At 46.0% G+C, this 15044-nt stretch overlaps 1 protein-coding gene across 10 annotated transcripts in view; it reads right to left on the bottom strand.

Annotated features, from left to right (window-relative positions):
• The window catches only part of LOC138761237 (calcineurin-binding protein cabin-1-like), a 200181-nt gene that overhangs the window by 18110 nt on the left and 167027 nt on the right, over positions 1-15044 (bottom strand). For 7 of the 10 annotated variants that reach the window (XM_069933028.1, XM_069933032.1, XM_069933027.1 and 4 more), the window contains 3 exons: positions 12595-12778; positions 9093-9148; positions 5002-5179 (listed from right to left, as the gene is read on the bottom strand). In XM_069933028.1, the coding sequence (XP_069789129.1) occupies positions 5002-5179; positions 9093-9148; positions 12595-12778 (418 nt within the window). Of the gene's footprint in view, positions 1-937; positions 3788-5001; positions 5180-9092; positions 9149-12594; positions 12779-15044 lie in introns of those variants that run through there. The other 3 variants (XM_069933035.1, XM_069933031.1, XM_069933030.1) reach the window with 3 other exon arrangements.

A 15044-nucleotide genomic window follows, 5' to 3' on the forward strand; every position in this document is an offset into this window, starting at 1 on the left:
AGTACTAAACCCATCCTACCCTGTAACCCTCTGCTTTTCTTCCATCCATGTGCCTGTCTGAGTCTCTAAATTGCCCCTAATGTTTCAGCCTCCACCATCATCCCTGGCAAGGCACTCCAGGGACCTACAATTCTGTGCATTAAAAAAAAAACTTACTGCTGATGTTTCCCCTAAATTTCCCTCCCTTTACTTTGTCCTCATGTCCTCTGGTCTTTACTATGCCTGCTCTATCTATGCCTCTCATAATCTTGTAGACCTCCATTAAGTATCCCCTCATCTTCTCTGCTCCAAAGAGAAAAATTCCAGCTCTGCTGCCCTTGCCTCATAAGACTTATTTTTCAATTCAAGCAACATAGAACCATAGAACACTACAGCACAGAAAACAGGCCATTCGGCCCTCTAGTCTGTGCCAACCACCACTCCGCTAGTCCCATTGACCTGCTCCCATTCCAGAACTCTCCCATCCATGTACCTATCTAATCTATTCTTAAAACTCAAGATCGAGCCCGCAATCACCACATCAGCTGGCAGCCCATTCCACACTCCCATTGCTCTCTGAGTGAAGAACTTTCCCTCAATGTTCCCCTTGAGCTTTCCCCTTTCAGCTTAAAACTATGACCTCTTGTATTTATCTCTCCCAGCCTGGGATCATTCTCATAAACCTCCTCTGGACCATCTGGATGGCCAGCACATCCTTCCTTAGATATAAGGCCCAAAACTGCACTTTGGGAGGACTAACCAAGGTAGGACATCTACTGTAAATAGTAGGGTACTGGGATATGCAGTAGAACAGAGAGAACTGGGAATACAGGTACATAATTCCCTAAAAGTGGCATCACATGTCGATATGGTTGTTAAGAGATCTTTTGATATATTGGTCTTAATAAATCAAAGTACTGAATAAAGAAGTTGGGATGTAATGGCGATGTATAAGACATTGGTTCAAATGTTCCTTTTATTGATATGTAATAATACAAAAAATGTAATATATGGTACACAATATTCTTCAACCTTTACCAACCATTAAGGCAAATAAAGAGTTGCCATGAACAATAAAGGAGAAAAGCAAAAAGTCACTTCCGAGCACTGAGTGTCTCGGGATTCACCTCCAGCCGTCTCGCAGCCTGATACAGCCTTACAATTCCAAGTTCCAGATCCAAAGCCTCTGATACGATCAGAAAGCTTTAAACTCCCAAGGCCCTTCAAGAGCCTTTCTTGTCCTCAGCACTCTCTTGAATATGATTACAATTCCTGGTTCCCAACAGCCAGTCTCCAGCAGCCTGCAGACTGATGTGAGTCATTGACTGCAAGTCGCCAACAACCTGCTGTCTGTGTGGGTCCTTCAGCCGCTGAGCTCCTCACTGTCTACTTCCTGTAGGGATCTCTCCCAGGCTTCTCCTTCACAACAGGGGGTGTCCTCCTCATTTCTGATGCCCTGCGCCGGTCCACTGCTCCCCCGGAGTCTGCAATGCCCAGATTCAAGCACCACCATCTTGGGCATTGACATCCATGATTGCAGGATCTAAAACAAAACACCATCGGCTACTCTAACAGGCTACTTGAAGCCTTTACGGAGCTGACAGTTAAACCATGAAAAGCTGCGCTGTCTCTCCACTTTCCACTCTCCCAAATTCACACCAGCGGCAGTGATGCTATTACAACAGCTCTGGAGTACCTGAAAATGGTAATTCAGGCGGACAAGATGGCAAAGAACATGCTTGCCTTCATTGGGCAGGGTACAGAGTACAGAAGTAAGTTGTACAAAGTGTTAGTGAGGCCACATTTAGCATACTGTGCACTGTACATAAATTGGAAGGGATGCTGAGGAAGTTAACCAGGATATTGCTGGGATTGGAGGGCTTGGGTTATAGGAAAAGGCTGGATAGGCTGGGTCTTTATTCTCCAAAGCAAAGGAGGCTAAAAGGAAATCTTATAGAGTAGTGGCTCTCAACCTTTTTCTTTCCACTCACATACCAATTTAAGTAAATTCCTATACCATCAGTACTCTGTGATTAGTAAGGGATTGTTTAAAGTGGTATATGAGTGGGAAGGGAAGTTTTAGAATCACTGCTCTAGACCCAATTGTTACTGAAATATTTTGATTGAAAAAAATTGTCATTGGCCCATTTCCTTTGGAGTTATGAAACCGTGCACATCACGAGTCAATTAGGTACGATTCTACCCACATACCACCTTAAACAATCCCTTACTAATCACAGAGTACCTATGGCATAGCAAATACTTTCAAATTATGGCTGATGTAAATTTCCTCTCAACCCCATTCTCCTGCGTTCCCTCAGAAACTTTGCATCCTTATCAATCAAGAACCTATCAAACTGCTTTAAATCTACCCAATGTCTTGGCTTCCAAAACTGTATGTGACAATGAATTCTACAGATTCACAATCAACTAGATGAAGAAACTTCTCATCTCTTTTCTAAAGGAGCATCCTTTTATTTTGAAGGCGTACTCTCTGATCCTTGACTGTCCCACTCACCAGAGTGAGTGGAAAGAAAAAGGTTGAGGATCACTGTTATAGAGGTTTACAAAATCATGAGGGCATGGATGAAGTGAATGCTCAGTCTTTTTACCAGGGTAGATGATTCTAGAACTAGAGAGCATAGGTTTAAGGTGAAGTGGTGGTGGGGGGGGAGAGATTTAAGAGGGATCTGATGGTTCATATCTAGAACGAGCTGGGCACAAGAGCAACATTCAACAGGCTTTTGGACGGATTTAACAATAGGAAGGGCTTGGAAGGATATGGACAAAATGCAGGCAAAAAAGACTAGACCAGAATGCCAACTTGGTCGGCATGTTCGAGTTGGCCCAAAGGACCAGTTATGTGCTGTTTGACTCAATGAACGTTGGCTCATGGGGATCTGGACCCAGTGGGGGAGGGTAGGATTGAGTTGGAATGTGCATACTTCTGTGTTCCAAATATTCCCTGACCCTCCAGACAATGCTCCTACAGGTTACCCTTGCCTGGCCCCTGTTTTATTCTTTGCTTTTGGGCCTCATCGCATCCATCTGGTCTGGTGTCACTTGCACATCTGACCCTTTAAGAAGGATCTGATTGCCCTGGTGATTTTCCAGGGATTCCGAAGCCCCAGATTCCTGCTGGCTTGGACCAGGTTTCTCAAGCCAGACTTCTGATCACTCCGGTAAGCAAACTCCAAGATGCTCAGGCTGACCCCTTCAAAGGCAAGTCTGTCCGCAACTAAGGAGGAAATAACCTCCTGCTGGATGAGAGGCTCCAGGGAGCAGCGGCACTCCAGCTGGGCCAGTGTAAATTCACACTCTTCTGCCTGCTGTCGCGATGGCTTCAGGATGGAGTAGAGTTTCTGCAGTGCCTGTACATTGGGAATAGCTCTGTCACTGACTAATGCTCTCACTAAATACTTCAGCGTGAAATTCCTGACCTCTGATTTGGAGAGAACTTTCTTGGCCAACCACAGTGTGTCCAGGAAGCCTGACATACACTGGGCTAAGCAATCTTTCATGGATAGTGCCTCGAAGGCTTTGCAAAGGGTTTGGCAATCAAGGGTCCAGATGCCGTGACCAGCTAACAGAGGCAGATCCAATTGCCGCAGGAAGCAGAGGAAGGATTCCAGGGCTTCGTTGAGGCCACAGGTCGGTTGAGCTTCTCCTTGTAAGTACAGTATCCCATCCACAGCATGAAGACCATTCTGGATGGGGACATGGGCCACAGTGGGCTTCCTGGGCAGGATGTACTTGTTGAAGATCTTCTCACCACTCACTGCGCTCAGCTGCACAATATTACCATCTCCTGGCAAAAATCAAAATGATCAGACCAACTTGAGAACTGCTGGAAACCTGAGACACTGAAGAGGAGCTGGAGGGACTCAGCGTTCATGGAGAGAAATTATCAGTTTCAGGACGGGACTATAGCGAGACCATTATTCCTGAGAAAGGGTCCTGAGGGCAAACATTGACTGACCATTTCTACTCATGGACGCTGCCTGACCCACTGAGTCCCTTCAGCTTCTCATTATCTGGATTTAATAATCAGCAGAGCCCAGCTGGCATCATCAGCTTTGGGGGAACACCCAAATGGATGGCTGGATGCTCATTGTGAGATCCACCCCCAGGGTTCAGGGAGTTTCCTCTGATGTAGGCTGCCCCGTAATAGGGAATGGCTGAGGGAAGGGAATACAGTGCTGATGGGATTATGTCCTTCGAGTGAAGAGTAGTGGAATGGATCCATCCAGGGAAGGAGGGAGGAAGAGAGATAAGGGGAGGGAGAGAGAAAGTAAAGAGAGAGGATGTGAGCAGGTAGGGAAGGAGAGCACTCCAGGTGAGAGGAAAAAAGAGAGTTTCCAGATAAAATGGGCAAAGGAGCACTCTTGGGAAGAGTAGACAATGGAGAAGCCTAGAATAAAGAGGGCAGGAATTGACCCTGGGGAGAGAGGGTGATGGACTGTCCCTGGAGAAAGAGGATGAGGGATTGTCCCTGGGGTGAGAAGGCGAGGGATTGTCTCTGGAGAGAGAGAGTGTGAGGGGTTGTTCCTGGGGATAGAGGGGCGAGGAATTGTCATTGGGGAGAGAGGGTGAGGGATTTCCCTAGGGAGAGAGGGCAAGAGATTGTCATTGGGGAGAGAGGGTGAGGGATTGTCGTTGGGGAGAGAGGGCGAGGGATTGTCCCTGGGGAGAGAGGGTGAGGGATTGTCGTTGGGGAGAGAGGGTGAGGGATTGTCATTGGGGAGAGAGGGCGAGGGATTGTCGTTGGGGAGAGAGGGCAAGGGATTGTCGTTGGGGAGAGAGGGCAAGGGATTGTCGTTGGGGAGAGTGGGCAAGGGATTGTCGTTGGGGAGAGAGGGCAAGGGATTTTCCCTGGGGAGACAGGGCATGAATTTCTATTCACTGCAGGAGTCCAGGCCCTGGGCAGTGGAAATGTGGAGGCTGATCCCAGGGGTCACGTCACCATCAACTAAACACATGTGGAGGAAGGAGGGAAAGATGAATATTCTTGACTAAACTCACCCACATCTGTCGTCTGGATTTGGAAGAAGACCACAGGGAACCCTCGCAGTTCCTGACACTGCCACGGTCTCCATGACCCCTCCTGAACCCAGTCCTTATTCATTTGACCAGAACCGTTGTTCTCTCCCTGATCCCATGGAGCTTCGGAACTCTCGGGATGCAGTGGCACAGAGGGTATCTGGGAGGGGTCCACAAATCAAGTAAGAAACACCACACAGTCATCACAGCACAGATCCCAACATCAATGAAACCCCAAAACCCTTTTCATGAATGACTACCTCTAAATCCTATGACATCAGTGAAATCCCCAAAACCCTGAGACAGAAGTGAAAACCCTAAAGCGTGAAACATCCATAGCATCCAAAACCCTGGTCATGAGTGAAACCCCAAAAGCCCAGAGTCATTGGTGCAACTCCCAAAACTGAGTATACATGTCAAACCCCCAAAACCCAGAAACATCAGAGAAATCCCCAAACCCCAGTTCATCAATGAACCCAAAACCCTGGGAGATCAATGAACCCCAAAAGCCCAGGATATTCCTCAGGTTTTGGTCAATAACCTGACTTTCAAATGCTGATTTTCTTCTTCCCTGTGTAAAATACACATTACACACCATGTGCCTGTGTATACTTTCCACGGTGAACATTGATCCCAGGGAATCAAATTCCACTCTTTTCTGGAGCACTAAGCACAAGGCACATTTGGTGCACCATAGAGCACTACGTATTGTCTGTATTGAGCCGCAAATAGCACCAAGTACTGCTGCACATTGGTCTGCGTTTAATATAGGCCTGAGTATAATACCATGGACAGTGGATATATTCCTGTGTATCATCCCTCATATAGAGCATTGCGTGGCGTTGAGTTATACTGCTGCATATAGCACTGTGCACTGCTGTGTATAATGCTGTATACAGAAACATAGAAAAATAGGTGCAGGAGTAGGCCATTTGGCCCTTCAAGCCTACACCACTATTCAACATGATCATGACTGATCAGTACCAGTTCCTGCCTTCTCCCCATACCTCTTGATCCTCTTAACCACAAGGGCCAAATCTAACCTACTCTTAAATATTGACAAGGAACCGGCCTCAACTACTTCCTGTGGCAAAGAATTCCACAGATCCACCACCCTCTGAGAGAAGAAATTTTTCCTCATCTCAGTGCGGTGCCCTGTACAAAATGGCATAATGCACCATGTGTGGTCCTAACTTAGTTCTGGCTCTCAGTCAGATCCCCTGCAATGGATCCTAAAGTTGGTCATAACACCCAGTAAGAACAATGGTATTGAGGCTTGTCCACAGAATCCAAAGTGAAGGGGGGGCTATGCATGGTCCTCTATGGGAGTTGTGCTGATGCTATGCCGATACCTGGAGTGGGAGGCTGAATTTAAGTGACCCCAAGAACAGCTACTCCATGGAGATGTAGGCGATGGCAGGGCTGGAGGGAGGAGCTCAGTGATCTCTGCATGAATGGGCTCTTCCCTTCTCAGGCTTCTTCCATTTTTGTCAGTAGCTGGGCAAACTCACCAATTTTGGCTGCTGAAAACTGACCATCTCACTTCATAGCCATCCAGATTCTTCTCTTACATCCCTCCTCCCCCCTCACTCCGTACTGTGTCCAAACGTGTAATTATTTCAACCCTGGGAAATAGCCTCTGGTCATCGATACAATCAAAACCTCTCATCTTCTACACTTCTATTATATCACCTCTCATAATCTTCTACACTTCTATTACGTCATCTCTCATCCTCCATCACTCCAAAGAAAAAAGACCAAGTTCACTCAACCTATCTTCATAAGGCATTGCTATGGAATAAGTTAATAGAATTATGGAATAAAATATATCTTAAGGAATAAGGTTAGATGGTGGGGGTTTAGGTATTAGTTTACATTCCACAAGAGACATCTCATTTGAAATGCAAGAGCTATGCCTCAGTGTAATCCTCAAGTCTACAGTGACTTTACAGAAACTGTGAAGAGTGCCTGTGACAACTTCACATGTAGATGTTAAAGAATTAAAATGGACTATTATCTTTAAAGGAAGAGCATGTTTTAACAGAAACTGATTAATTTTTTGTTGCTAAACTGGTGTAAGTGATCCAAATTTCTGGTTGAAGTCTGCTGTTCTAAGAGGGGTCATGTGGTTTTGCAAACAGAGAGAAAAAACATGGCATTCTTTAGGGGAAGAGAGAGAGACAGTCAGTTTACTGCAGCAGTTGATGTTGAAGACTGCAAGTTTGCAGACCTGCTGCAAGGCCCCGTTTCAAGATGGGTTTTGAGTTCCAAGTCAGCCTATTATAAATCTCTATAGTCAATTACAGAGACTTTGGCTGGTTATTGTGTTTCTACTGAAATAGGGGAAAAAGAAGAACTCTTCATGGTAACCTGGAAGAAAAGGTTATCTTTTGGAAAAACCCACAAGGGGGAAAAAGTTTCTTCGGCAAGACACTGAGGTGGCTGATTGAAAGAGATCAGTTTGCGTGTGAGTCCAATGAACAATGAATATCTCTCTGAAACCAACAAAGACCTTCCTGAGCAATAAAAACTTCAGTTAAAGCACCAGAGCCAGGTGTATGGAAAACTGCCTGATACCAGTGAACTTGGAGAAGTGAAAAGTGAATGATTTGACAGTGAAAAAAAAACTTTCCTGAACACATGCTGTGACAGAATATAGATGTTTTTGGGAGATAATTGGGACAGGGTTTGTTAGTGTAGGTCACATACCATGTGAAATACTGGAACTCTGAGTGAGAGAGAGAGATCAGTTCTACGGGTTGACAGCCAGCAGCAACAACTGGAACAGGACAAGCTGGCAAGTTTATGGAAAGCCCCATTTGGAAGACAGCCTGGTCAAAGCCCTTGTGGTTCATGCAAGAGGAGAGGACTGGCTGCCTAATGTTTCACTTGGAATAAGGGAAACAAAAAGGAACTCTGTGGTGATCTGAAAGAAAGAGGTTATCATCTGGAGAACCCTGAGGGGACAAGTTTCTTCGGCAAGACACTGAAGTGGCTGATGGAAGTAAATCACTTGTGGGTGTCAGCGTACAACGAATCTCTCTGAAAATCTACAAGAACTTTCCTGAGCGGTAACCATTTACCTTTCAAGCATCAAATCCTAGTGAACTTTATAAATGTTAAATTCTGTGCACAGTATAATAATTGCCTGCAACCAGTGAACTTGGAGGATTGAGAAGTGAGATTGGACTGTGAAGCAAAGAACTTTTCTGAACTTACACACACATTACATACACGTGCGCTTAGAGCTAGAAGGGGGTTAAGTTAGGTTAGTTAAGTCAATCGTGATAAGTTAAAGTGTGATTCCGTTTTCTTGTTTAAAGATAAAAGCAACTTTTGTTTAAGTCACCATTTGTCTTGGTGAATTTCTGTTGCTGCTGGGTTTTGGAGTCCTCTGAGCTCTCCAATCTAGGCAGCATCCTTGTAAATCTCCTCTGCACCCTTTCTATAACATCCACAACCTTCCTGCAGTGAGATGACTGGAACTGAACACAATATTCAAAGCCAGGTCAAACTATAGCTGTAACATTACCTCATGGCTCTTGAACTTGGTCTCATGGTTAATGAAGGCCAACACACCAGACACCTTCTTAACAACATTATCAACCTGTGCAGCAGCTTTGAGTATCCTATGTCTGCAGACCCCAAGAATGCTCAGTTTCTTCACACTGCTCAATCCTCTCATTAACATTGTATTCTGCCTTCAAATTTGTCCTACCAAATAACTAAACCTCTTCACATTTTTCTGTGTTAAAATCCATCTGCTACTTCTCAGCTCACCTCTGAACCATATCAATAGCCCAAAGTAAAAGTGAATCCACTAACTGCTACACTAACCATGTTGCCATTACATGTGGTAAAATTGATTTCATACACAATTTGTGCACGAGAAACCAGTGTTAATGAATCCAATATCTGGGCTTGTGCCTCTTCATATAAAACTCCTGTGTTTATATCATGGAGTGTATGCAAGGTATCTATGTATAGTGCACTACATATGGAGCCTACATATAGGCAGAATTACACTGAACTTTGTTTATATCACACCATGGGGAAGAGCAGGGAGTCCTTACCATGAGAGAGGCACCATCACTTTTGCTGTCATCGGATGACAAATTTGTTTTCTCCTCTGAAAATAGAGAATTGTGTTAATTTAGCTGTAGTTTGTTTGCTTTTGCCTCTCTGAGAATACTTAATTTTAAGTAAACTGGAGTCCTTGAGGTTGAAATTAGTCCCGAGCTCTCAAAGCCTCTGATTAGAGGGATTCAAACAGGGTGAAATAGCCTTCGACAGGAGACTCTCCAGTGGAAAACAGAGGGTGTCAACTCAAATATAAAATGAATAAGAGCAAGTATCAAATCCTGCTCCTTTATTATGTACTTGCACTCTGCTCCTGACCCATGTCTATGAAAGAACACTATGACAGGAGCTTTGTGTTGGACATACTGGGCGTGCTGGATAGAACAATGAGATTGTAGCAGCTGCTAACGGCAGCGCTACTGAAATGAAGCACGTCCACACAACACTACCCACCCCAGCCCAGAATCGCTGCCACTCTTTGAGCAAGTCACAGTACTCTCTTTAGGCAGGCAGCCTCTGAGGAGCTGGGACAGGGCTGACCTGAGTCCAAATGCGCCGCCTTGAAGCAGTCAATGGTAAACATGTCCTGCCACCTGCCAATGTCCAGGTGAAAATGACATTCGTAGGGGCATTGCAGGAGTGTTCCTTGCTGTCCTCTGTGAACGAAAATGAAGTCAGTGGACTGTAGATCCCCAGGGACGTGACAGGGTGGAGAACCGTGTTGGGAAGGTTTTGATTTACCTATCTGTTCCCCCAGGCACTGGAGGACGTCTAAGGCACTGTGTTGTGGGTCGGCAGGGCTGAAATGAATGTCCCTCAGATGGTAAGCAGGAAGTTGTACACTATCTTAGCGGACAACGCTGGCAGGTCTTCTTTTGGTGCTGTATGAATTCTCAACAGCACCCATAGGAGTTTGTCCATCCAACTCGGGCCTTGTAGTTGAGCTTTCAGGGCTGCTTTTAGATGGCAGTGAAAACATTCAACAAGTCCGTTTGCCTGAGGATGGTAGGCTTTGGTGTGGTGTAACTGGCTGCCACAGAACTTGACTAATTTGGATCAGAGTGAAGACTTGAACTGGGACCCTTGGTCCAAGGTGATGTGGGTCGGGACGCCAAAGCATGTGACCCCAGTGGACAAGAAAGCTCTGGCACAAGTTTCTGTGTCACATGTGGGCAGGGGTATTGCTTCCAGCCAATGAGTAAAAGTCAACTATTGTGAATAAATACCACATACCTTGGCTCATGGGGACTTGGCCAACGATGTCCATGTGCACGTGGTTAAACCGGCGTTGCACCAGGGCAAAACTCTGGAGAGGTGCCTCGGTGCACTTTGGCGCACTGGCAGTCCATGCAAGTCTTAGCCCATAGAGTTACATCACAGCAGAGGCTGTGCCACATGAGCTTGTCAGACAGGAGGCAGACTGAGGACCTTATTGAAGGATGTGACAGACCGTGAATTTAGTCGAATACCCGCCGTCGCCAGGTCGTGGGTAGGATGGGTCTGGGGAAGCCCGTGCGTATGTTACATAGTAAAGTTGGGCTCCCCGGTGAAGGACAGAAATCGCTAACCTTCAGGGTGGTGATGGCAGTCTGATAAGCCTGAATGTCAGCATCCGCCACCTGGCCTTGGGCCAGTTGAGCAACATCAAGTCCTCCTGAGATAGCAGCAATGGCCAGTCTGGAGAGCACGTTGACCACAACAATGTATTTGTCTTCAACGTGGCAAATGTCCATAGTATACTCAGAAATGTAGGAGAAGCGTGGTTGTTGCCTCGCTGACCATGGGTCTGAAATCTTGCTGAGTGCATGGATGAGTGTCTTGTGGTCTGTGTAGGCAACTAAAACCCTTCCTTCTAACTGCAACGGAAATGTCATATTGTCAGATACAGGGCCAACAGCTCACGGTCGAATGCATTGTACTTGAGTTCTGGTGTCGGACATGTTTGCTGAAGAACACCGGGGTGCCACTGTTCATCAACCCACTGCTCCAGCATTGCGTTGACCACTCTGTCCGATGCGTCTGATGTAATGGCCGGGGGGAGGAAGAGTCTGGATGGGCCAAAGATATGATCTCCATGAGTGTCGCATTAGTTGCCTGGAATGCTTCAATGGTTTCACATGCCCACTGGAGCGCCTTGTGGCTGAGTTTGATGAGGTCGAATAGGAGCTGCACGAGGGTAGCTGCTCCCGGGAGGAAACGATGATAAAAGTTCACCATCCCTAGGAATTCCTGTAGGCCTTTGATGGTGCTCGGGAGAATCACTGGATAGCTCCTACCTTATCTGGCAGCGGTGTGGCCCCCTCGCGGAGAATCACTGGATAGCTCCTACCTTATCTGGCAGCGGTGTGGCCCCCTCGCGGGTGATATGGTGTCCAAGGAAATTAATTGTTTCCAGACTGAACTGGCACTTAGCTGGGTTCACTGTGAATCTGAACTCCTGAAACCTGTTGAAAAGGTGCGTCCTGTATGTGCTGGCATCGGGGCTGGCGATGAGGATATCATCCAAATAGATGAAGATGAAATCGAGGTCCCCGCCAACCATGTCCATGAGATGCTGAAACGTCTAGGCTGCGTTCTTTAATCCGAAAGGCATCTGGAGGAACTCAAAAAAGCCAAAAGGTGTAATAATGGCCATTTTCGGGATGTCGTTAGGATGCACTGGAATCTGATGGTACCCCTTGATGAGGTCCACCATCGAGAAAATTCAGCAACCCTGGAGCGATGTCCTGGACATGTGAGGGGGGGAGCTGGTATCTATCTGGGACAGTGACATCATTGAGTTGTCTGTAGTTGCCACACAGATGCCAACCACCAGAGTTCTTCTGGACCATGTGTACTGGGGACGATCAGGGGCTGTTTGAACGGCGGACGATACCCAACACCTCCATAGCAGCAAACTCAGTCTTGGCTTGGAGGAGTTTGTCCTGTGGGAGGTGCTGTGCCCATGCGTACACTGGTGGTCCGGTGGTTTCGGCAGCCGGACTGTTCATTTCTCGTTGCTGCACTCAACTTGGCATTGGAATAGGAGCATGGAGGGACATGCCACCAGGCATTGCAGCCCTATCTGCAGTGGTAGAAACAGTAATCGCTCCGTTTGTTTGAACGCTCATTGAGATGCGGTTGGGCCACAGCTACTGCTGGCAGAACTGATGGAGAGGAAACCCCTGTTACTGGGGCTAAGCCGGAGGCGCCGATAGTGAAGATCAGTTGTACATGTATCGAGCTTCTCCTGAGAAGGAAAGGGAGGCCCAAGCTATCTTGTACCAACCGTCTGAAGCAACGATTCAACCTGTCTAACCATATGGTCGCTCGGCCCGCTACAAGATCTTTATTTTACTTCCAACTCCCATTAACCCTGGGTGAGCCTTTGTCATCTCTGCCTTGGATTTTTAATATTTTTTAATAGTTACTCAATTTCTTCCCCGCAATGTGTACAACTGACTGGAAGTGTTGTTACAGTTCCCACAGTGTAACAAGTAAAGGTTGCAGCCTGACCTGAAGAAGATAGCTGGGTCTCATCGCTGGAAACATCGAGTGTGATCTGCTGTGTGCTGTCTGGCAAGGGAAGTGATGGGTGTCTGACGCTCACATAGTAGTTGTGTTCCGTTTTCCAGGTCTGTTGCTGACCACCCATGGTACTTTCTTCAAGTCCTTTGGGTACTCGATTTACCAAAGCTTCCTGGATACAAAAGAACAGTTATTGAACAATAGGAAGAATCACTGGCCTTCAGAAGCCCATTTTAGAAACTACAGTACAGGTCTTTCAGCCCACTATGTTGTGCCAACCTATGTAAACTGGCTGCACAACAATCTAACCCTTTTCTCCCTCACATCTGATAAAGTCTCTCCTTACTCTCTACCACCATTCTTAGCAAAGCATTCCAGGCATCCACAACTCTCTGTGTATCTCGGACATTTCCCCTAAACATTCCTTCACTCACCTTAAACAGATATCCTCTAGTATTTGCTATTGTGCCCTGGGAAAAAAAGTGCTGGATGTAAATCCAACCTAAGCCTCTTTATTAAGTCAACTCTCATCCTTTGTTACTCTAGTAACCTTACTTCATAAAATGTGTTCTCCAATCCAGGTAACATGTTCATAAATCTCTGTACCATCTCGAAAGCATTTACATCCTTTCTGAAATAAGGCGACCAGAACTGAATGAAATATTCCAAATGTGGTCTAACCAGAGTTTTATAGAGCCGCAACATTACCTCATGGCTTCTGAACTCAATCCCCTGACTAATGAAGGCTGATACACCATAAGCCTTCTTAACAACCCTAACTACCCTATCAATTTGCATGGCAATTTGCATGGGATCTATGGATCTGGACCACAAGGTTCCTCTGTTCCACCACACTGTTAAAATTCCTGATATTAACCACTTAAACTGGCTTCAAGTTTGACCTTCCAAAGTGCATCACTTCATACATGTCTGGATTAAATTCCATCTGTCACATCATTGCCCAACTCTGCAACCTGTCTATATCTTGTTGTGACCTTACGACACCCTTCTACATGATCCACAACATCTCCATCATGTTCCCTCCCCAACCTCAGACTGGTGATTGTTTAGAGCCCACCAGGCAACAAAACCCAGCTATGGGTGGTCAGGATGGTCCTCTGCCTGTCTCAAGGACATTCACCTTCACATTTAAAGGATCTATTGATATCTCATTTAAAGGGCCACTCACCATCACATTTGAAAGGCCAGTTGTCACGTCACTTAAAGGAACCATCACCTTCAAACAGCAAGTAGTGCATGTATCAACCTTCCTGTTTCAAAGCCAATTGGAGGTCAGGGCTGGCTATTTGCTGACCATGGACTTTTGGCAATATTGTTCTTCCATAAGGATTATAAGGCTATTGTTGTGGGAACTATGGAAATGTGGCCCCAGAGGAGGTTTGTAAACAAAGGGCAGAGGGCAGGAAGTTCACACAGGACAGTGTCAGGGTAAGGGCTACATTGTCCTGTGTCCCCAGCAACAGCTGCCTCTGTACATCTTCGGGGGACTGCTGCTATAAAGACCCACTTCAATTCCAGATCCATAGATCCCTCAAGGTGACTGCTCAAGTAGATCAGGTGGTTAAGAAAATGTATTGTGTGTTGGCCTTCATTCATCGGGAGCTTGAGTTTAAGTGCCATGGGGTAATGTTGCAACTCTATAAAACTCTGGTTCAACCACTCTTGGAATGTTGCGTTCATTTCTGGTCACCTCATTACAGGAAGGATATAGATGTTTTGAAGAGGGTGCAGAGAAGACTTACCAGAATGTTGTCTGAATTTGAGAACATGTCTTATGAAGCAAGAGCCAGGGGTTGTTTTTCTCTTTGGAACAATGAAGGGGGAGAGGTGACTTCAAAAAGGTATACAAGATTATGAGGGGTTGAGATTGGCTGGACAGTCAGCATCTTTTTCCTGGAGTGACAAAGTACAAAGCTATTATCAGAGTACATACATGACATCACATACAACCTGAGATTCTGTATCCCACAGGCCAGGCAGAATTTCTACTCATCGGCAACTGTAAACTGAACTCAAGAAAAAATATGTATATGTAAACAAAGAATAATGTAAACAAACTGCAATACAGAAAAAAAAATTCAGTAATAAATGTAAAAGTCTTTAAGTGATTCTGTTATTTAGGAGTTTGATGGTTGAGGGGTAGCAACTGTTTCCGAACCTGGAGGAATGAGTCCTGTGGCACCGATACACCTTTACCGATGACAGCACAAAGAATAGAGCATGGCCTGAGTGTTGTGGATCCTTCATGATTGCTGTTGCTCTCCGATGGCAGTGTTCCATGTTGGTTTTCTCAATGGTGGGGAGAGTTTTGTCTGGGCTGTGTCCCTATCTTTTGCAGAGCTTTACGCTCAGAGGTATCGGTGCCCCCATACCAGGCCATGATGCTGCAGTCAGCACACTACACATCTGTAGAAGTT

Source organism: Narcine bancroftii, chromosome 4 (assembly GCF_036971445.1).
Source record: "Narcine bancroftii isolate sNarBan1 chromosome 4, sNarBan1.hap1, whole genome shotgun sequence".
Lineage (NCBI taxonomy): Eukaryota > Metazoa > Chordata > Chondrichthyes > Torpediniformes > Narcinidae > Narcine > Narcine bancroftii.